Consider the following 22,697-nt stretch of genomic DNA (forward strand, 5'->3'; position numbering starts at 1 on the left):
TGTCACAACAACAAACACGCTGGTAGTGTAGCAGGCCATAGGTGTACCGTTCCACTCTGGGTAACACCAGGTGAAGTCATTGATGAGGTAATGTCTAGTTACCTTCCCTAGCCACTGTACCTAAATTAAGCAGTACAGTAAAAGTACATGAGTAAATAAACATTGTTTTATTAGAACAACTATCAACTTGTGTATTGTAGTAGCTTGACATATGATGATATTGCAGGTCATAAGAAAGTTATACTACGCACGCACACACACACGCACGCACGCACGCACGCACGCACGCACGCACGCTTTCCAGGACAGCCTGAGGCCAAGATCGATTATGTGCTTCATACAACTGGTACATACAAACACAAATACTAGTCCTTTACCCCATATTATAAAACTGGGGTGACAGGGAACTTTCTCTATATGTGGAGTTCTGTGTTAAAACATGACAAGGATGAAATGAAAAGTCATTACTGCATGTGTAAAAATGGAATTAGTGTCCCCAATATTGAATCATAATCAAAAAGATAATGTTTTCATTTTCATTAAAAGTAGATTCATTTATCAGGTATTTCTACTAGTTAGATCTCATTATAGATATTGTAATAACTATGAATTAAACTATGAATGAAATTCACTTTCAAACATGCAATTGGGCATCTTATGGATATCATTCTACAGTACCTTGGCTTGGGCTACATATGCCTCCAGTCCAATCCAATAAACAATGTTAAATACTAAATATGAGCACATTTATTACATTGTCAGATAAAGGACACATTTTTTTCTTCAACATTGTTTCACAGAAAAAGGCATTGGTTTAATGGAGTTGTTTGAGTGTCCCTTCACCACTACAAGGCACTACTCTGATGTGGTCACTCCTTCTCTGTGCTTGTGCAACAGTTAGTGGCCTCTGTGCATGTTCTGGGTCTTTGCAGGGTAGTTTTGGCCTCTCTGGGTATGTCCAGTGCTGGGTCTGAATAGTTGGTTACTTGACCCTCCATGGGAGGATCGTCTTCACTGTGAGACTGTCCCATGTGTTCCTGGCTCAGTTTGGTAGGCTCAGTTTGGTTTACCCTGCCAGCTGAATATCCACAACAGGAGCCATCCTCAAGAACTACATTCCCATTATTTCTGTCCATTGAATCAACAAGATTGTTCCATGATGTAGTCATTGTATTGCTGATACATGTTTGTCCTTCAGTGTTTGGCTTGACACCCTCAGCCATGATTGAAGTCTTTTGAGTTTCACCAGGCAGAGATTCAGAGGATCTGTTTTCCCATGCATCATCCTTTTCTCGCTTAATTGAGTTCCGTGTACCCCCAGTCTGTGATCCATTGCTGCGAGTGAGGTCGACTCTAGTCAATACTTGGCCATTCTGCTCTCCACAGTCATCACATTTCCCCTCAGCCCTTTGGAATGCCACGGAGGTGTTCAGAGAGGAAACAGCTCTAGCACCCCCCGAGTGAGATGTATTCCAGCCATCATCTTCACTCATGGCTTTGGGAGTAGATTGCACTAATAAACCTTTGGTTCTGCGCTTGACCTCTCCGCAGTAGCCTCCACCCTCTCTGGGCAAACTCTCACTCTCCTGTCGGCCATTACGGTCTCTATTGGTAGGATGAGCATGATCCCAAGGCTCCAGTTTCAGGTCCACAGGGCTGGGACTATCTCCTGATGAGCAGCTTGACACGGGGCTTACAAAGCCAACAAAGTCGCCACTGGAGCTGAAACGGAGGCCTTGGACAGGCTTCCTGTGTGGACCATCTGGTCTGTCCTCTTTATCCACATCATTGGCTTCTTCTCCAACACACTCTTTCCCCTCCTGCTGATCTGTGAAGCTAGGGGTAGCTGGGGCCTCTTGTGTGGTGTCTCTGTTTGAGTTCTCGTCTCTCCCCGCCGCCGCTGCTGGCTCTGTCTCTGTCTCTGTCTCTCTCTGAGACGGACCGGCCTGAGCATCTCCTGCCCCCTGGCTCGGGGGTGGCATGGTGGGTCTGACTGACTGGTGGCACATGGGGCAGGTATCCTGGACATAGAGCCACTTGCGCAGGCAGTTGCCATGGAAGAAATGTCCACAGTATGTAATCACAGCAGAGCTCATTTCCTAAGGAAAAGAAGATGAATTGAATTATGCTTCAATGTGATTGTGTGTTTGTGTTTAAATGTGTCTGTTATGTTTAAATGTGTTTATGTTATGTTTAAACTGACCAATTGGTACACCAGCCCTTGATCAACGAGCCACAACTGACCTGGAAGCAGATGGCACAGACGTCGCCGTGCAGCTGCAGCTGCAGGGCAGTGGCTCTGGGAAGGGAGTTGATTTTCTTTGCAGCCTCTTGTCTGAGCAGGAAGCTCCTCCAGCCAGACTGTGCCCTGAGCCAGACATTGAAGTAGGAGTGGATGATAATGACAGAGGCGCCCATCCAGCTCCATTCACCGAAGAGTGACTCCCACGTGCCATAGGCCACCACACAGAGTGCTACCACAAACTCCAGCATCCGGCTAACTGCATTCACCCAGTAGATCACCTCATCCAGGCTGTCTATTGGGTCACTCCGGAAAAGCTCCACCATGAAGAGTGAGTATATCAGCAGAGTGCCTGTCACCTGAGAGACCAAACAAAAGAATAGAGATCTGTCAATTTACTGGTGTATTCAAATATTGGTCATTCAGATAGTCTAATACTTTTTTTTTCTTCTTTTTTTTTTATATATACATATATCAAACTTGAACCTCTGGCTTCCTCACCTACTCAAGCTCTCTTACCTGCAGTGAAGTGAGCATGCAGCTGGACACCAAAATAAGAAGCCAAAAGTCCATGTGGAAGAACTGAGCGATTTTGTAGGCCATGAATCCTGGGAATATCAGTAGAACCAGACACATGCTGAGGCCTCTGAAGTGTTTCCATAGGCTCCTACGGGCACCAAGAGAAGCCATCAATAACAATGACCAGAACAAAAAACTTGTGGGTTCTGAGTGATGGTGCCCGTCCTTGAGTGTTGTTGACTGTACCTGTTGCGGGATGCCCCCAGAGCTAAAATGATGGGGTCTGTGATTTCGATCATGGACTGCAAGGCAGAGGTCACCACGATGAAGAGGATGATGCTGAGGAGGAAGGTGCGCTGTAGTGCCTGCATATCTAATAGACCGGTCTGAAGTGCCAACAGGAGCAAAGTAACGCCCTCAGTCACACCTCTGATGGGAGGGAGGGAGAGAGAGAGAGAGACAGACAGACAGACAAGAGTGACATATGTGCCAAACAGAGGATGCTAGAAATGCTAGGACTGTGCCAGAATCTCATAATATAGCTAATGGTAGAATAGTGACAAGGAAACCCTGGAGACATGACACTATTCCATAATAGCCCACCTGTGCATGACGTTCTCATTCTGTACAGCAGCGTAACCCCCCAGGTAGAACTTGCACAGGTTGAGCAAACCCAGAGCGAGGTATGAAACCACAAACGTCAGGCCGAGAAGAGAATAGGGTGTGGCGCAGCACTCCGAGACACTACCACAGAGGAAAGAGAACACTTACATAAAACCTGAGACAATATGGTGATCCTTTGTTGACGATCGTTGTAAACATAGATATGCTCAATGGAAACAGAGATACAACAGAATTTAATATAGCTCTTCTAAGAAAACTAGAGAGTGTACCTTGTGAGGACGAATAACAGCACGCCCTGGTGGCTGGCCGAGGCATTGTTGGCCATGGTATAAGAGCACAGTTGGACTACAAAAAGCACAAACCAGAAGACACTGAATAGCACTGGGACAGCAAATTGGTTCCAGAGAGAGATGGCCACTGCAAGAAGTCTATACAGCTCGATCGCCTGAGAGGAGAAAGAAGGAGAGGTTGAGTGGCATGAGAGCGATTGGATTGAATATAGCTCAGGGTTGGGAGGGTTGAGGGAGAAAGAGGATCACATATGTGATTCGGTTACCTCTAGTTGTAGCAACTCTGAGTAAGCAGCCCTTGCCAGACGATATGGCACAAAGAGATTTGAGAGGAGGAACATGGTGGCTCCCACTCCAGTCAGTACCATGGAGAAGGAGTTGACGGTGAGCAGTGTTGCGTGGGGAACAGCACAGAGTCTGGCCAGCAGTGGCAGCATGTGAGCAGAAAACAGCCACACCTTTTTGGTCTTCATCAAGAAGGCACACAACGTGCTGAGAATAATCTGACCTAAACATAACACATAAGGGTACCATTTAAATGTGTGTGTGCTGGATGTAGTATAACACTTAGGCAACCACATTGTTTTCTGTTAAAGAGATTGAGTGCATGTGCCAATCTTACTCGTAAGTGCGGTGACAAAACGGTTAAAAGCCAGAGAATCCAAGTATAACGCCCCATCATAGCCGTGGTGCACCTCTCCACGCACATAATCCCTGTGGAGAACAGGCAGAACAGATACAGATTGTGTTGGAGCAAGAAACACCCTTTTGTAAACATACAAAAAAAAATAACCAAAAACAAAAGACTGGATAGAGTGAGAATGTCTGTTCTGTCATGTCAGGGAAGTGTCGTTCCTCTCACTTAGAGATCTGGTGTCCCACGTATAGGAGAAGGGCGGTGAGAATGTGGAGGTAGAGCTTCACAATGTGCCTCAATGGCAGAACTAACACCACCATATTAACCAGATGACCTAGAAGAGTCACAAGAGTAGTGTTATTTGGCAATACCAGTCGGACAGGCATTTCTGCTATGCTTAGAAAATGTAATTTTGGGTTTGGGACATGCACACCACAAATACACAACTTGAAATGAATTGGATAGACAAATTCATAGCAAAGTCAAAAGTGTGTAGTACAGTAGCAGGTTGCTGAACGTCTGAGCGATGTAGTCGGTAGCCAGGAATCAATGTTTCTTACTTTCAGTCTGGTACCAGGCTACTGACTTGTAGGAAATGGTTCATACATACGTACCTAGGTAATATAGGTTCCAGATCACATATTTGTATTTGAAAAGCATGTCTTCGTTTTTTGCCCTGAGGTGCTCTGTGAAACTATCTATGTCGCATTTATACAACAAGTCCAGCACCAGTATGCTTGGCACTCTTAGGGCAACGTTGGCAATTTCTTCCAAACGAGGCATCTTGAGGCAGTGCAATGAAGGCTTTTTAGTTGAGTAGTGGAAAGCTTTCGTCACATGATGATAAGATCCATTCTCGTCGCCACGTTCAAAGACAAGCGCGTAGACTTCGCTCCCTGGTCCATCATAGTCCGCTTTACATCAGCTCTATAGCCTAGGGATCCCCAACAATCAGTGACTTTCACTGACACGTTGACAAAACAACAAAATCAAACATGCATGAAGTTCCAGCTGGCCACAAACGTGGAGGTTTTTTGGACAGAGCTATACATCAAGGCGTTATCTGTGGCGTCCCATGACTAGCTAACGTTAAGCCTGGTACAGGTGCACAACCGCTGAGATACTACTAGAGTGGCAATACTGACTAAACAGTAAGCAGCAGCTGTTGGTCTTGGAGGGGCAACAGACTTGCCGCACAGCGATGATCTGAAAGATCTATCTATCATAAAGAACTATCTGGCGAGCTAGCTAAGCTAGCTTCATTCTGACATCAGTACCGTGTCATAGTGGCAGATATTCCGAATTCTATTGATTCCAATGTCACAAACGTTACAAAGAAAGGCGACGTGAAAGAGCAAACGAAGAAAACGGCCACCTGTTTACGTGGTAACACTGAAAATTGGTGGTAAGGTGCAATGTTATGATTCTTCGATTCCTCTCGCTTGCGTGGCCATTTCCGGAATACACGTCACGTTTTGATAGATAGCGCATTAGATTTGACGCAATTTCACATTAAAAGTCAGCAATGTGCATATCACATTTATATTGCGGAGTACAATCATGGATGTATAACTTTATTGACAAGTAATAACCATTTGAGATGGTTTGAGTCCATCGTGGACAGATCCATCACATTAACAGTTTTGTTTGTTGCATGGTTACGTCCTTTTATGACACAATTCCATAATGGAAACATCTGAAGTCTGAATTCTGAAATGCGTTCAGTTTACCATTGCCTTCACCTTCCGACAGATCAGAGAAACATTTTTTTTTTTTTTTTTTAATTATTCTTATTATTTGCAACAATAATTTGTTTTAATCTGTGACTATATCTCGCTCCCTGCAGAATACAAAGATGTCAACGTTGAAAATGGTTCAAAAGGTCAGTGTCCTTTAGACAGCATACAGACGAGCAGCATAGCTACATCTCACATGAAAGTTAACTATAACTACCCAGCCTCCTGATATTGATTTAGGTTTGAGCTCATGTATGTTTTATCTACGTGGGTTTCTAAACAAGATTTTATTTATCCCCTCAGGGTTTGACTGATTGTTCTCGGCAATCAACCCAATGTTCGACTGTAGTCTCAGAAGAACAGATCCAAAAGAATACGCTGACCTGTCATCTCATCCAACAAAGTGTAAAACATCAAACTCACAACCTGGATGAGCAACAGAGATCTTCTCAAGGGAAATTGAATCTTGATGACCAGATAGCACTTATACAGGCTACTTTGAAAAGAAGTAACCAGATGTTTGATTCACCTTCATTGGTGTCACTGTCAGCAATCAAAGAGGGGAATGCTGGAGACAGGATCCTTCAAAACAGAAAAGCAAACTTGGAGCAGCAGCTTGACAGTCTCCACAGAGCTCTATGGCAAAAGGTGAACTCAGAGTTGTATGAGAGACTCTGTGTTGCAGAGGAGACAATCGCATCTCTCTCAAAGAGTGGAGCTTCTGCAACTGAGCCAAACCTGGACATACCTGCCAAGGTATACTTCCTAGTCAGGTTTCACATAGGCTACAGTATGGCTCTGCAGTGATTGATTCTTTTTTAGGTTTATACTTTGCACATTTTCACAGACTGAATGAACTGTCTCCACAGAGCCAAAGAGCACTGCTGGTCAGGAAGGATGAGCAGTGTCAGACATCCTCACTGAGCACCGATGACAAGGTGTTGGGGCTGGACAAAATAAGTGATGAGGTAGCACAGAAAAAAGACTCCCTCATCGAGCTTATGCATCAGACTCTACTGGAGAAGGAGAAAAATGTGCAGGTGAATAAAAATTCAGTTAGGAGGACATTGATTGATGGATGAAGTGTGAGCCACAGTGCCCGGAGTGAAACAAGTTTAACCCCGTGTTTTTCAGGAGCTGTCAGACTTCATGCTGAAACAGTCAAAGAACTACCAGGAGGAGCTGGAGGCCATGATGGAGCAGAACAAAACAATGGAGGCCATGTTGGCTGAAGCATATGAGGACAAGAAGAGGCTGGCTGTTGAGCACCAGTGTGCAATCAGGACACTCATGGAGAACAAAGACAATCATAACCTGCCACCTGCGGTAATTATATTCTACTCTTGTTCTAACTATATTGCATTATCGCTCTCTTCATCCAAATTAATAGGCTTTCTAGCTGAGAGCAGTGATTTAATGAGATAGATTTGAAATGAAATGTTCATCCTCTGCAAAGGCTGCCAGGGACATTGAATCAGAGGAGCAGATGAAGCTGAATAAAACATTTGAGGGTATGCTGAGTGAGGCTTCCTGTCTGACCACAGAGCACATGCAGAGGAACTACTGGCATGCATCAAGACTAAAGATCAGCTGATACAAGTAAGTAGTCATTTCCAGATCATTACCGATTACTCTGTGCTTAGTCATGCTTGTGCTTTGTGTTTTAATTGCATAACTGCAATATATGATGTTTGTTGTCATTCTTATTGTTTCTAGGACTCTAACCTTTTCTTTCGATCAGACCCTTGCTGAGTACACTGGGAAGATAGAGAGGCTGAAGCAGCAGCTGACCAGGGCAGAGAAGGCTCTGTCTAAAGCAGAGAAGAAGCTCTCCACAGAGAAGCTAGAATCGACTAAGCTACAAATGGCATTGATGAAAAAGAAAAATAACTGTCAAAATGTTGTCAAGGGCCGTGTGAGCACAAAATCCCATGTAGATATCCCTGACAGTCAGACCACCCCTGGGGAGCAGCCATGGGCAGACTGTTTCGGCCTCTATTCTCTGGGACTGACCAAGGACCACAGTGCCCTCTGTGGGCAGATAGCAGACGCAACACTCCTGACTACAGATATGAAAGAGTGCCTGCAAGCTTACAACAATATCCCGCAGCTGCCAGATGCTGATACACATACCAGTGTGAGTTATCTTTTATTCTAGCAGAGCAAAAATTCAGTTCATCATGTCACCCAGACTATAAAGATTAAGGCGGACAGTTGTGCTGTGGAGTGTAAGACATGTTTCTGCTTTATCATGGCTGTTTTAGGTCCAGGCAGACCTCTTAACACTGTCATCAAACATCAGCATTCTGCAGAAGAAGTTGAATGCAGCAGGAGACTTGCTGAAGCTCTCATGGACGGTCTCTCCACCAACTAGGGACACTCAAAACAGCAGTAAGAAGGAGGAGGTCAGTGAAACCATATTTTACCAATCATCACCACTTTCATGTAAACTCCACTGCCTCATGAGGCCCCTTATCTCATGCCTACACCTATGCTTCATGAATGAAACACATCTTGTTTTCATTTTGTACCATAGCCTGTTTTTATTGATCATATTAGTCATCCTAATATGACTGTATTTTGTTCATTGCTTTGTTGTAGTTTGGCAGTGAACTAGCACAAGTAAAGACTGCACTGTCCAAACACATGGATGCACTCTCTGGGGAGGTGGAACGCCTCTGCAAATCCAAACCAAAGAGGGAGAAACTAAAGAGGGGCTTCATCAATGGTAAAGTCCTTGAATGACATTCTAAGTTATTCTCATTGTCACTCAAATCTATGCCAGTCATTTATAGTCATTTATTCCCTGCTTGGTGTGTAGGTTAATCATTTTTAATTCTCTAATTCTGCTGCAAACAGATGTGACAGTGTCAGGACGACGAAGAGACTGATTTCCTGAGGGGGTCACATCTGTCATCTCTTTCAGGTTTTTATCAGATCCATATTACAATGGATTCATTAAAACAGGACATTCTTTTTTCAAACCCAATAAAGATTATTCTAATATTCATGTATTCTCCAGTTGTGATTGAATGTTGTACTGATGCTACTTATTCAATATGCTTGTTGGAAAGGAGAAACAACTGCAGTGCCATGTCTAGAAATGGCAGTTATTCAAATCAAAATGAAAACAAAATCAAATTGTATTTGTCACGTACATCGTATACAGCCGTAATTGATATAGTGAAATGCTTTGGGATCTTGCTCCTTGCTCAACAACAGTCGACAACAATCAACAATCACTAATACAATAAGTATTCTTGACTACATAGTATGTACTTCCTCTTTCCAATACGTATGCAGGGCACTGTATGACTGTCTTTCCCACAAAATAAAAACTTACTTTACACATACTCTACGATGTACGGTCACTGTGCAACTGAGGCGCCGGTTTTTGATGTATTACGGGTTATATAAGTGAGGGGTGATTGGGGTCTGGAGCTGGACAGATTTGTTTGTGTGGACTCCAAAAAATACGCGCAGAGAAGAGAAAATGGCAAGGGTATCATTATGCATTTTTTCTTCAATATTCCTTGTCTTGAAATCATCTAGAGACGTCGGCGCATTTAACAATGATACTACGGTCATCAATACCTTGAACATTAGTTCAGCTACAACTTTTGATATGACAGTCACAATAAATTCTACTATTGTCTACCAAGATAAAAGTAGCGTCGGATTTCAACCAACAACTGCGCCCAAGTTGTTCTCCACCACAGCCAGAACTACTCTGGAGACGAAAAACATAAGTAAAGATGTTCTGGACAAGCACAAGCATCAAGACCAGGATGGAAAAGTTGGAAGTGAAGGGAAAGATGAGAAGAAAGTATTGGGTAACTTAAATTCGTTATACATTTATTGTCAGCAGTTCTCAACGACTTCATTGGTATTTTCTCTGGTTTTCTATTATTTACTTTTTAAGTGTAATTGTTTATGATGGTATAACCACTAAGGAGTAATGAATGTCATTTATAAGGGGTAGCACTAGTAGTGACGCAAGAGCCTGTAATAGTCTGCGATTTTGCCACCTATGCAGTTTTATTTGTTGTTACATCTGCAATTAATTAATTATATTATTAATATCATTACATTATATAGTCTAGTTGGCTACCTCTGTTGTTCCCGCTACACTTACAAGCCAACTTGTACATATTTTGGATGAGCAAAAGACATGCTTTTCTTGGAAGTTGCTTTGTGATAGATGGGTTTCTTATTAGGAATTGAATCCTTAACCACCCTGCAGCTGTAGGTCTTGACCTCCCACTCTGCTGAGTTTAACTTTAGTCTAACCCCCAGAATGTCTCAAATTACAGCCAAGCTCTCCAGCTTTTCACCAGTTTACTAATCTGCAACCCCCCTCTCCCATGCAAGGAGATGGGGGTGCGGGTGCCTCTACACAACCATGGAACTGACCCAGGAGGATTGTGCATATTTGAGATCTTGAAGAGAACAAAATGGCCTATTGTGCAATCTCTGCTCGCTCTGCAACCAAATTTCTCACTCAAAAAGAGCAACCAAATCTCCCCCATCACAACTTTCCCCATATCATTGTACAGAACTACCCCCCCCCCCCCCCACACACACACACACACACACACACACACCCTCCTGTCAAACCAATATAGACATGTAAACACAGACACAGACATTGTTTTGATATAGCATCCACAGTGTTCTCTAACTCCCCCAGACTGTCCTCCACTGGGATTGGAGTCCCTTCGGGTAGATGACAGTCAGATCCAGGCCTCCTCTTACCAGAGGACTGGACTGGGCCCTCATAGGGGCAGACTCAATATCCAGGTGGGTTTTATGTTTCATTATTACTAAGGCCACCAAATACGATGTAAAACTTTGCTGTGGCATATGTGGTGTTTAATTTACCGACCATTGAATCGCTTCCTGAGTAATTCTGTATTTTGGATGTATGTTCATAGTCAGGCATTGAGGATGAAGACCTGTACGATGGGGCGTGGTGTGCTCAGGTTGAGGATAAAAACCAGTGGCTAGAGGTAGACGCCATCAACCCCACCCTGTTCACTGGGGTCATCCTACAAGGCCGGAACTCCATCTGGAGGTCAGTCTGTAAGGAAGAGTATATTTCCATGCTCTGGAAATAGGCATGCTTTATTACATGATATTTATCAATCAGTTATTACACAGTAATTTACATTTGTAAAGCACTGATGTATATACATTGTTGATGTGTTTACAGCTGGAATTGGGTCCACACATACAAAGTGCAGCTCAGTAACGACTCTGTGGTCTGGGAGACCTGCATGAATGGGACAAAGGAGGTGGTGAGGAACACTTTTGGATTCTTGTGTGTTTAAGTGTTCTTAAGTGTTTGTGTTATATAGGTTTAAGACACCCTATACTCTCATCCCAGGAATATAAATTTGATTTACTTTCAAAAGTGTAACATTAGTATTTTTCTGTAGATATTTCAGGGGAACCAGGATCCAGATACTCCAGTACTGGGCCTTCTCCCTGAGCCCATGGTGGCTCGCTATATTCGCATCAACCCTCAAACCTGGTACGTCAATGGTACCATCTGCCTGAGAGCAGAGGTACTGGGCTGCACTATCCCAGGTACAGTATTACTGGTATATTATTATGCTCTCAACAACTAATTTGAACCAGTTCATTGTCATGCACTGTTCATGTACTGTGAAAGCCTTGAGGCTTCTACAGTAGCAGGCCATAGTTATCCTTATCCACAGATCTCATCAATTCTATTGACTCACAGATCCAGACAACATTTACTCCTCTAAGTCTGGCTCCATGGATGACTTAGACTTCAGACACCACAACTACAAAGAGATGAGAAAGGTTATATCATGTAGAGTCACACTAACACACCATACACACACTCAAATCATATATACACAGATTATCAAGCACATACTCTTTGTAGAGGTTTGTGCTAATTCAGTGACTTTGCCCTGCAGCTGATGAAGTCTGTGAATGAGGAATGCCCTGACATCACTCGTATCTACACCATTGGCAGGAGCTACACAGGACTCAAGCTTTATGTCATGGAGATCTCAGACAACCCTGGCAAGCATGAATTAGGTGAGAGACAACATCAGTAAAGCCTTAAAGGCAACAACCCCATGAACCTACAGAGTACCCTTGGCAGGCCTGTTGGGGGTCCAGTTTAAAATCCTCAAGTGTATGAGTATGCACTAGGCAGGGAGGATTCTGCAACAACCGGATGGGATATCTTGCAGTGGTTTTCAGGGAAGGCCTCCCTTATATAAACATACTGATAATGACTACTCAAAACCCAGCTCTTTCAGTACTACAGTAATTCCTTTGTTATTAGTGAGTTCTTATGTATACTTTGTTTATAAATGTCTGTTGTTTGACGATTCTGGTTAACAAGAAGCAATTCACAGTCTCCTTTTAGTTCTGCCAATATGTAAATGTTTAAAAAGTGAACTACAGCTAGTCATTGTAACTTGGAAAAGTAACATAAACAATTGTTTAAATACAGTCTGTATGTCTCTCCCCAGAGAGAGAAAGATGATAATGTAGGTGATTTATATGTTGACAGCTGATAGTTAGCTGTGGTGGTTTCATGGGTAATTAGATTCTGGAGCCTGTTGCTTTTCATGGCAGATATGTGTCAGATATGTGTTTCATGTGTTCTTAATTACAAATCTAAAGACAGGTAGGTCACTACCAGTCAGTATTCAATATTAAGGAGTTATCAGAAAACACATTTCACAAGAGCTGATGATTTTCAGGCCTCTAGTTTCTTCCAATTCTTCCATTTCTTCTCCCCATCGATACAGGAATGTGTGCCGTCAAGCCAGAGTGATCCATTTATACTCTTTGGCACCAATCTAGTAACTGTACTTCGCACCATTGCCCAACACAATACACAGAGCTTGAAAGTTTTAACTTTAAAGAGAAAGATGTTGGCCTGATGTTAGCGTCTTGTCAACAGACAAAGCATATGTGCCTAAAATATGGCCCTTTCTCAGTTGTTAGAAACACGATTCCTTGCGTCCTCTCCTCCGTCCTCCACTCGCTTCCTCCTCAAAAAGCACTGGATGAGAATATAAGGGGAGGAACCTAGATCTTCACCTCCAATGCTTTTTGAGAAGGAAGTGGAGGACAGAAGAGAGGAGAGGATGCAAGAAATCGAGTTTCTAACAATTGAGAAAGGGCTGATATGTGTACACCCGCTTATTTGTGTGTGTAAATTAGTCTTTGCAACCCGCTGGCAGGTGAGCCAGAGTTCCGCTACGTGGCAGGGATGCATGGGAATGAGGTTCTTGGTCGGGAGCTGGTGCTTAACCTCATGCAGTACATGTGTCGGGAGTATAAGAGGGGCAACCAACGTATCGTCCACCTGGTGACCAACACACGCATCCACCTACTGCCCTCTATGAACCCAGATGGATACGAGACAGCCTATGCGAAGGTAGAAGAAGTTTTTGTTTGACCTTTTTAATCGACATGGATTTTTAATCTACTGTTCTGCTTGAAGGACATACTCTATTCACCGAAAACTGGCATACACACTTACCCTGTCCTTCACCCATTACTAACAAACCTTTAAGTATGATTACCTCAAATCATATCTTCTTTAGGGATCAGAACTGTCTGGATGGGTACTGGGACGCCACAGCTATGAGGGGATTGATATGAACCACAACTTTGCAGACCTTAACTCAATTATGTGGAATGCCCAGGAAATAGCGGAGGACAAATCTAAAGTCAGTAACCACTACATCCCCATTCCAGAATACTACACTCAAGAAGACGCCTTTGTAAGTACTCTACAGTATACCACCTCAGAGTATCATTCAACATTGCACACTTCCAGTAGATCTATATTCCAGAGGAATACCCCAGGGACTTCCTCATCCTACAAAATAGAGACCATATGATCTTCAGAACAACTTGGCCAAAATCCTACTAAAACCTGGCCAAAATCCTACTTTTATCATTTATTTTCACTATTGATACATTTACACACATCAAATAAGGTAATGCTGAGAGAATGTCCATTGATTCCTCTGTAAATGCATTGAGTGCACTGGAAAAGTTCCAAAGCCCAACCGGAGGATGGGAAGGATGATATCTTAAGAATGTGGGTACTTCCCTTCTGTGGCATGTGGGCCTCTGTGTATCTACGGGACAAAAAAAAGGGTATGAGAAGCAAAGAGGAAACTGGATACTCAGTGGAGGTTTTACTAACAGGGGAGCAGTGTCACTGCATGTTTGGTGAAGGTCCTGAAATGTCATACACACAGTATGTGTATTAACTCCATAAAAGGATTTGGTAACACAATATCTGTCTTCAGTGATGTAGGAAAGCTGCTGTGTTATGGCATGGAAATATGACCAAGACATGAATACAGTGCTGTAAAACATGTAGTTTTGATGATATTCTTGTAAGTCATGCTTTGCTTTTTGCTAAAACAATGTAACAATGTAAAATAAAGGAGGCCCTGGAGGCTAGTAGGGTCAGTGATACAGTATACTTGGCTGTTCCAGGTTGCTCCTGAGACACGTGCTGTCATCAACTGGATGCAGAACATTCCATTTGTGCTGAGTGCTAACCTCCATGGGGGTGAGCTTGTGGTCACCTACCCTTTCGACTGCACCCAGGACTGGGTGCCCAAGGAGGACACCCCCACCGCAGACGATAGTTTCTTCCGCTGGCTGGCCACTGTCTATGCCTCCACCAACTTGGCCATGGCCAATCCTGAGCGCCGCATATGCCACTATGAAGACTTCCAGATGCACAACAACGTCATCAACGGGGGAGCCTGGCACACTGTACCTGGCAGTGAGTGACCTCATCTTTTGAGATTGAGCCACCTCTCCCTGTACTGTATATCTGCAGGGGTCTTAGAATTATAAAACTGATTATATAAACCAAAATTAACTACTTGCCAGCTTCAAAACTACGGTAGTCTATGTTCTTTACAATGTACCATCTATATATGTGCTCTCTTTGTTAATATATGTCTATAATATATATGTATTATATATATATATATATATATATATATATATATATATATATAATACAGTATGTCATATGTGTTTCTGAACCTCTCCAGGTATGAATGATTTCAGCTACATGCACACAAATTGCTTTGAAGTGACAGTGGAGCTGTCCTGTGATAAGTTCCCCCACGCCAGCGAGCTTCCCATCGAGTGGGAGAACAACAAAGAGTCCCTATTGGTCTATATGGAGCAGGTCAGTGCTCTCTATCTCTCTCAATGTCCCTCAGTAAGTATTTACCCCGCCCGCTACATTCCATCCCATACTGTACTCTACATACAGTACTTTGGACTCAGAGCTGATACACATTTGTTGTCATAGTCTCAGTTGTTGAATGTATAGTAGTACTCTCTATTGGAATAGGTAATATATACTCAAGCAATTACAGTGTAGTTGAACGGACGCCTAATTACACTCTTTCCCTTAATCCAGGTTCACAGAGGAATCAAAGGGGTGGTGAGAGACAAGGACACAAAGGCTGGCATCGTAGACGCAATTGTCAAAGTTGAGGACCTGGACCATGACATTCGATCAGGTGGGCTTATTTTTTTAACTCCTAGTACTTCATTAATCTCTGAGAATTTCTTTTAAATTGTGAATAACTACATTATTTACAAACATTACATTTCTTAATGAATGAATATCCTCTCTGTGTGTGTTTCTTCAGCTGTGGATGGGGACTACTGGCGTCTGCTGAACCCAGGGGAGTACAAGGTGACCGTGTGGGCAGAGGGCTACTTCCCGTTCATGCGACGGTGCCGTGTGGGGACAGAACCACGTCCCACCATCTGTGACTTCACCCTCGTCAAAACACCTAAGCAGAGGATGAAGGAGATCCTGGCCAAAGGCGGGAAGCTCCCCCAGGACCTGCAGCTGCGCCTGCGTGCTCTGAGAGTGCGAAAGCTCCGTGCCAGCACAAGGGTCCTCAACCAGAGGCGGGAACGGCAGCAACAGGCACAGAGAGCACACTCTGTAAACCGAGCCACTGACTGAGGACATGAGTGCCAGGGGAGACAGGCCTTTTACAGTCTGCCTTCCCAGTGAATGTCTACTTCATTTTATCATTGTCACTAGAGTTCTGGCTAATACGGATGTAGTTAACACATTGGTTGTTTTTTTTTCCTAGAGTGAGTTAATGGAAGCCACATCTATAAATGAGGACTTCACATGTCAGCTGGCCTGATATGGGTTTTGTAACATTGTATATCTGCTGTACAGTTCCTGTTTGATGAAGGACTTTAAAGCCCGACAGATGAAAATATGTGGGTCTAACATGGTCTGTTAAGTGTCTGACATTGTTCCATGGGGCAGGGTGGCATTTACCTAACTGATATATATATTCAAATTGGGTGATTCAAAAGAGGGTGTTTTCACAAAACTCAATTTGTCCCCCTGTCATGAACAAAAGAAACGAAAATGCAATATTGAAGCAGGTCTCTCTGACATCAAGCACCACCTAGTGAGACATTCTGGGCATTGCATCCTGAACACACGCTAGAGTAATGAAAGTATTTTCAAACAGTGCAAAATGTCACCTTTTTATTTCAGTGATAAGTACCATTAGTATCATCATTGGGATTATTTAGAGCCACTTCAAACACTAACGTGAGCATCAAACTTAAGTTAGCTACATCCTTTCCCCCTCCCAGAGGAACCAATTGTGATAATACCAGGTGGCAAAAACTGTGTGCCCATTATGACTGATAACAATTCAACATTTCTTCAACAAACCAGAACTAAATATTGGTTAAAACCAGAGCAAGACTGGTGAATCAAGATATTAATAAAATGCTACTTGCTCAGAATTCTGTGTAGAAGAAGCACAAACTTGATCCACACTTCAGAGCGCAGTGAACATACATTTGCTATTGACAATGGCAAAATAGTAGTTGCTCTTCAAGATCACATCGAAAAAATAAAAAGCAGCAAAGAATATACTCAACTACTCAAATCTTCAAGATGATCCGAACTCGACAGCAGAGGTACATAAAAAGCTGCACTCCTTCATTCATCTTGGGCGTACAGAAGTCATAATGAAGCATTCACTGCACAGCAGATACAGGTAAGGTAAAACCACACCTGAGTCTTACAATCTTAAGACATGTTTTGGCATTGATGACTCACTATAGAGCATCACCCTCCTGCAATTTACACAGTATAGAATATTCAGAAAGGCTGGTGTGCATAGTGGCATGGACTTTTGTCTATCGCTTAAATATTCACACACACTGGCACATTACTGTATATCTATTTGAAATGAGCAGGAATTATAACAAGGCCTTATATCAGTTGCTGTATCCAGGCATTGCTCAGCACTCAGGCCAGTTGGTCTCGCTAAAATACAGGTTTCCAATACCAACTCAGAAGCAATGGTGATGAACACAGTGGTGAAACAGGTGTAAAAATAAACGGTTACAAACAATTCACACTCCTGAGAAGAAAGGACCTCAAGCTCAGTTGGTCATCCAGCTCCATAATGCTGTGAAATAAGAAGTGTTGGCTTAATAATGGGACAACATGGTTTTCTTTGTGGGTTTTTATCTCTCACTCACTCACACACACACACACACACACACACACACACACGCGTATTCTAAGAGTGGCCTCAACCACCGGACATGCTTAAGGTCAGTACAAACATCAACCTGCACCGTGCTCAAAATAGTGTCAACAACATTTAACAGAACTGGGGTAGTGATCTTTTTTTTTTAGAAAAATGGGGGAAAGTACAACGTAGAGGGTGAGCGAGGTCACTGCTCTCCATTGCTGAGAGAAGGCTGTGAGAGGTCCTTTAAGCAGAGCGATTGTATGAGCGTTAAGCAGCATGTACGGAAAGGCAGGAGTAAAGGAGAGCAGCAGAGGATTGAGGCTTCCCAGGATCTCAATCAAATTCGAAGAGCCTGAAGGAAGGAGAGGATGCAGAGTAAATCAGACATGATCTGTGAGAGCACAGGAGGACCCAAGAATGCCCAGTTTCTGATTGTTTGTGTAGTAAGATTATGTGTGCCCCCGAATGTCCTAACACTGTTTTTGTCTTGTCTTGCACACAGAAACAGCAGGGAGTGTGATACATGTGGAGGAGAATCATTTTTCTGCATCTGTTTCACAAAGATGTTTCAAAGAGAACTACCATAAATGTCTCACGAACAAACAAGAACAAAAGTCAAAAGTTAGTTCTCAGTAAAAAACAAAAACAACAACTACCAAACCAAGTAATGTCTTTGCTTGTGAATGACACCAGCCAAGTTGTCACTGAATCCTGGGCAAAAATTATGACAAACTTCGGGTTTGGATTTAGATATCCCCCCTCAGCCCCTAGAGGGAGACCTCTGGAGCCAGTCTGTTAGTGTCTTTAACGTTCCCCTTTGTTCCATCCTTTCATAGTTCATGGTTTCCACGCCAAACATTGAAACCGTAATATAGTCTGACACACAGTTGCAGCGCAGTTCATTGCAGGTGCTAGAACTTGGGCTGGTAGAGGGCCACCCTGCCGCTCAGGCAGCCCGAGGCCAGCTGACAGTGCGTGGGGGAGAACTTGGTGGTGAGCACCACATCACTGTGGGAGTAGATGGAGCGCACCTCCTTCAGGCAGCTGGTCTGGACAGGTATGCAGTCAGTTAGCTCCCCACAGTGCTCGTCAAAGGCCAGCAAGCGCACCCCATACCCATAGGGTGAGCAGATGAGCCGTCCGTCCGGGCTGAAGCACAGCTCCTTAATGTAGCCCCGCCCAACATTGGCCTCCTCGATGTAGTGGGTGAGGCGGAGGGAGCAGCGGGGGGAGACGGGGGGCTGCGTGGGGGCACCCTCCTGGAACTCATACACACATGTCCACTGCAGAGGAAGAGGAGAAGGTTATGGTTAGGGACTTAGTTTCTTAATCATGCATTCTGGAAGGGGAACAAATAAGCACATCCAAGTCAGTGGTTTTGTGGTCAAAGGGGTTCATGAGCCAGACGTCTGGGGTTGTGGGGTCAAACGTAACTCACCTCCTGGTCATCCATGTTGCTGGAGCAGCGGATGAGGGTGGCCCAGCCTTTGGGGTGGAGCTGCAGGGAGGTAATGCAGTTCCCTCTGTCCCTCTCTCCTGGGATCTCTGGAGTTAGTACCTCAAGGCTGTTCCTGGGAGACAGACCTGGGATAAGAGAACAGCAAGTCTGTTATGTTGAAGTCAACACTTGCCACAGAACAGGCTAAACATCCTAAGACCACTCAAACAGTGCGATTACGAGTCAACATAATAGTTTGTCTCTACATGGTTGTTTTGCTATACAATTGAATAGTAATTGCAAGAGGTTCTCATATAAAATCAAGAGACTTGCTAACCTTCCCTGTGCGGGTGGAGCTTGCTGGAGTCGTTACCCTGACGAGGAGTCCCTGTGGACCTGGATGCGGATGCAGAGCCTTCTAGAGAGGCACCCAAGGTTTCAAATCAACTTTCACCAAACGGTAAAAAAACGATAAGGTAACTTGGACAATATAACACACACAGCAGAGGACTTTGGCTCACCTGAGCTGAGGGGCGTGCGTCTGGCTCGGAGCATGCGGTAGCTGCCCACCTCCAGGGACTGGGTGAGGTCCAGGTCGTGGAGAATGAGCAGGTAGCCCGAGGACGTTGAGATGAGCATCTTGGAGCAGTCAGGCGTCAGTCTCATCCTCATCAGGTAGCGAGTGTGGAAGAACTTTTTGTGTGGGCAGCCATCCTCTGTGAACCTGCAGAGCAACGAAGATTCAAGGTGTTTTTAACACAAATGGCATCGAGTTCACAGGAGAGAATGAGACCATTGTGGGTGTTTGTGTGAAGAACAGCAACAGTCATCTTGAAGGAGAATAACATATTGCTCTATTGAAGTCACAAAACACGCTGCCTTGCAAACTACACACGCCATACACACACCTGTTGGTGTCCCAGGTGATGACATTGCCATCAAAGCCAGAGGTGACCAGGAGGCGCGTGTTGGTGTCATACTCAATATTCTTCACCCAGCTGGCGTGACCGTGCAAGGTGCACACTTTAGAGTTCAGCTTCCGCAGGTCCCACAACGCAATTGTGGTGTCATCAGAACAGGTGGCAAACAGGCGATTGTCCAGAAATCTACAAAGTGCAAATGTTCACATGATCATGAAAACATATGGGGGGGACTGGGTGACTTTTACACCGTTTAGGTGACGCTGAGAAGGAAGAGAGCAACTGGCCTACCTGATGTTGTTGACACAGTCTTCGTGAGCCTCCACCAGTGTTGTTATGTGCCTTGAAGAGATGGGGTCGAACAGGAGAACCTCTGTCTGCTCACAGGCCACTGTCAGCACAGACCTGATGAGCGTACAGATGGTCAATAACAAATACACACACCCAGCACAAAACAGCCTGGTCTAGGAAATATATAGCTGGATTTTTCGCTGGAGGAGTGAATCAATAATGGCATACATCTGAGCTGTTAGTTCTTCCTTGTATTAACTCTCATATTGTTTATGTTTGGCTGTCCATTCACATTAGACTATAGTTATTGACAAGAAAAAGGCAATGCACACAGACACTCATTAGGATGGTATTGTGGCTATACATTGAAACATGAAATGCACTGTGGTTAAAAAAGAGTGACATTTGTTGTTGCACATTTGTAAATGATCTTCCCCTTGATATTCTGAGCCTCTGTGGCTCAGTTGGTAGAGCATGGCGCTAACAACGCTTAGGTCGTGGGTTTGATTCCCGCTGGGACCATATATACTGAAATGTATGCACTCACTGCAATGTAAGTCGCTTTGGATAAAAGCGTCAGCGAAATGGCATATATATATATATTCTTACCCGTCAGGAGAGTATTCCAAATTGAACACCGCACCATGGGTTTGAGTACTCAAGTTGACAGAGTCTGCTGCTGGATTCATTGAGCAATACAAGTTTGTCATTGTCCTAAAGTTATCCCTAGAGGGATCCACAAAAAGACCTCTTCTAATAGTCCTGTTCTGTATCCATGAGAACAGGCTAGAACAGCTGCCTTCTACAGAGCCAGCAGTACTGGTAGTTCCCGACCCCGATGCTCCCGTTGACTGACACCGGGGATTGCTCTCCGCTGGCTCCGATGTTGAGCTACTCCGGTTATGAACATTCTCGTGGCTGCTAGGGGGAGGGGGAAACGTTCGAGGGGTCTCATCTTCATCATCCGAATCCTCTATCTCGGGGTCCTCCTTGTCAGACAATCTGCTGCTAGGCCTGTCTTGAGACTCGTCGGCGTCCTCGCTGTCACTCTGGCGCTCGGAGCTCATTGTAGGGCCTGGGTATTGTCAGTGGGTGCAGAGGACCCGTTCTCTTGCTGCGTAGCAAATGTCTCGATTCAACGGTGAAAACTCAGCTACCCCTTTTGAGAAAAAACCCGTGGGATTTTAAATACAGACGCAATGGATACTTAGACGACTAGCTCCTCATAAACACAGAAAACTAGAGCAAAATAAATGACATGACGGAATTCCGCTTCCTTGCCTTCTTCTCCAGGAGCTCGAGATCAACATAAAGTGGATACTGCCACCTAGTGGATTCTGTTGACGGTTGCAGAAATACATTTACATTTATGGCATTTAGCATACGCCTTTTTCCAAAGCGACTTACAACAAATACATTTGTCTAAGTAAATGAATCATCTATTCATCAGCCATCATATGAAAAAGTTATTTATGCTAGGACCAGGGGGTATTGGCAGTCACAATGATAGAAGAAATATTTTTTTATTTTTTATTTGTTATTATTAATTTATTTACAGTAGAGGGACAGTTAAGATGTAGCCTGAAGAGATGTGTCTTCAATCTACGGCGGAAGATAGGTTGCGAGTCTGCAGTCCTGACAGTGGGGCGCCAGGACAGTGAAAAGCCGTGACCGAGGAGCGCGGCTGCTGCATCCACATAGAGGTGGCGGTGCCAGGCGGCCAGCCAAGGTGGAAGAGCGGAGTGATCAGGCAAGGGTTTGGGGGCTGACCATTGCTTGCAAGTAGAGAGGGGCTTTTCCCTTTGCCGCCCGGTAGGCGAGCACCAGGGTCTTGAATTTGATGCAAGCTACTACCAGGAGCCAGTGAAGGGTGCGAAGGAGGTGGGTGACATGGGAGAATTTGGGGAGATTGAACACCAGATGGGCGACAGCATTCTGGATGAGCTGCAGAGGCCTGATGGCGGAGGCGGAGAGCCCGGCCAAGAGTGTGTTGCAGTAGTCAAAGCGAGAGATCACAAGTGTCTGGACCAAGAGTTGTGCTGCTTCTCTGGTGAGGAATGGATGTATCCTTCTGATGTTGTAGAGGAAGAATCTACAGGAGCATGCTGTTGCTGTGATATTCGCCACACAGGATAAGTGGTTGTCAAAGATCACCTAAAGGTTGTTAGCTGTCTGGGAGGACGTCACAATAGAGTTCTCTACTGTGATGGAGAAGTCTTGGAGAGGACAGGCTTTCTTCGGGAGGAAGAGCAGCTCAGTCTTGTTATGGTTGAGCTTGAGGTGGTGGGCTGACATCCAAGTTGAAATGTCCGCAAGACATGCAGAGACACATGTTGCCACCTGTGAGTCAGAAGGGGGGAAAGAGAGAAAGAGTTGAGTGTCATCTGCGTAAGAACAGAGGAGAGGGAGAAAGCTTGAGCAGAG

At 44.3% G+C, this 22,697-nt stretch overlaps 3 protein-coding genes across 5 annotated transcripts; 1 reads left to right on the forward strand and 2 right to left on the reverse strand.

The window, feature by feature from the left end:
* Positions 1–160: 160 nt before the first annotated feature.
* Positions 161–5,757, reverse strand: LOC310814076 (RING finger protein 145). Of its 3 annotated transcripts, XR_014554569.1 has the most exons (11): positions 4,927–5,757; positions 4,538–4,646; positions 4,298–4,389; positions 3,942–4,183; positions 3,655–3,830; positions 3,365–3,505; positions 3,008–3,190; positions 2,762–2,909; positions 2,245–2,601; positions 284–2,099; positions 199–243 (listed from the first exon to the last, which is right to left on the reverse strand). XR_014554569.1 is itself a non-coding variant. In XM_083683333.1 (10 exons), exons 1-10 carry the CDS (start codon positions 5,093–5,095, stop codon positions 870–872), a joined length of 2,754 nt encoding a protein of 917 aa, XP_083539459.1. In that variant the 5' UTR covers positions 5,096–5,757; the 3' UTR covers positions 161–869. The 3 variants fall into 3 exon arrangements, 2 of the variants coding, with proteins under 2 accessions (XP_083539459.1, XP_083539458.1); XM_083683333.1 differs by having other exon boundaries at positions 161–2,099; positions 3,748–3,830; XM_083683332.1 differs by having other exon boundaries at positions 161–2,099.
* A 3,787-nt stretch (positions 5,758–9,544) lies between these two features.
* cpxm1a (carboxypeptidase X (M14 family), member 1a) lies at positions 9,545–16,436 on the forward strand. The gene is made up of 13 exons (XM_083683059.1): positions 9,545–9,881; positions 10,739–10,848; positions 10,983–11,122; positions 11,261–11,345; positions 11,487–11,637; positions 11,795–11,877; positions 11,997–12,120; positions 13,284–13,480; positions 13,650–13,829; positions 14,560–14,854; positions 15,132–15,271; positions 15,509–15,611; positions 15,744–16,436. Exons 1-13 carry the CDS (start codon positions 9,674–9,676, stop codon positions 16,067–16,069), a joined length of 2,142 nt encoding a protein of 713 aa, XP_083539185.1. The 5' UTR covers positions 9,545–9,673; the 3' UTR covers positions 16,070–16,436.
* Positions 16,437–17,148: 712 nt separating this feature from the next.
* wdr32 (WD repeat domain 32) lies at positions 17,149–21,522 on the reverse strand. Its single transcript, XM_083683060.1, has 7 exons — positions 20,883–21,522; positions 20,274–20,387; positions 19,971–20,168; positions 19,584–19,786; positions 19,400–19,480; positions 19,063–19,208; positions 17,149–18,907 (listed from the first exon to the last, which is right to left on the reverse strand). Exons 1-7 carry the CDS (start codon positions 21,338–21,340, stop codon positions 18,536–18,538), a joined length of 1,572 nt encoding a protein of 523 aa, XP_083539186.1. The 5' UTR covers positions 21,341–21,522; the 3' UTR covers positions 17,149–18,535.
* Positions 21,523–22,697: the final 1,175 nt, after the last annotated feature.

Source organism: Argentina silus (assembly GCF_951799395.1).
Source record: "Argentina silus genome assembly, chromosome: 13".
Lineage (NCBI taxonomy): Eukaryota > Metazoa > Chordata > Actinopteri > Argentiniformes > Argentinidae > Argentina > Argentina silus.

Bases quoted from the DNA above. Each gene is read 5' to 3' on its own strand.
- cpxm1a (XM_083683059.1), top strand. From the start codon at position 9,674: ATGACAGTCACAATAAATTCTACTATTGTCTACCAAGATAAAAGTAGC. The intron at 11,123-11,260 runs GTCAGTCTGTAA...ATGTGTTTACAG, and splicing joins GGCCGGAACTCCATCTGGAG to CTGGAATTGGGTCCACACAT. The intron at 15,272-15,508 runs GTCAGTGCTCTC...CCCTTAATCCAG, and splicing joins TATTGGTCTATATGGAGCAG to GTTCACAGAGGAATCAAAGG.
- wdr32 (XM_083683060.1), bottom strand. From the start codon at position 21,340: ATGAGCTCCGAGCGCCAGAGTGACAGCGAGGACGCCGACGAGTCTCAA. The intron at 20,169-20,273 runs GTAGGCCAGTTG...TGCACTTTGTAG, and splicing joins GACTGTGTCAACAACATCAG to ATTTCTGGACAATCGCCTGT. The intron at 18,908-19,062 runs GTGAGTTACGTT...CTTCCTCTGCAG, and splicing joins GCAACATGGATGACCAGGAG to TGGACATGTGTGTATGAGTT.
- LOC310814076 (XM_083683332.1), bottom strand. From the start codon at position 5,095: ATGCCTCGTTTGGAAGAAATTGCCAACGTTGCCCTAAGAGTGCCAAGC. The intron at 4,390-4,537 runs GTGAGAGGAACG...TGTTCTCCACAG, and splicing joins GTGGGACACCAGATCTCTAA to GGATTATGTGCGTGGAGAGG. The intron at 2,602-2,761 runs GTAAGAGAGCTT...TTGGTCTCTCAG, and splicing joins GCATGCTCACTTCACTGCAG to GTGACAGGCACTCTGCTGAT.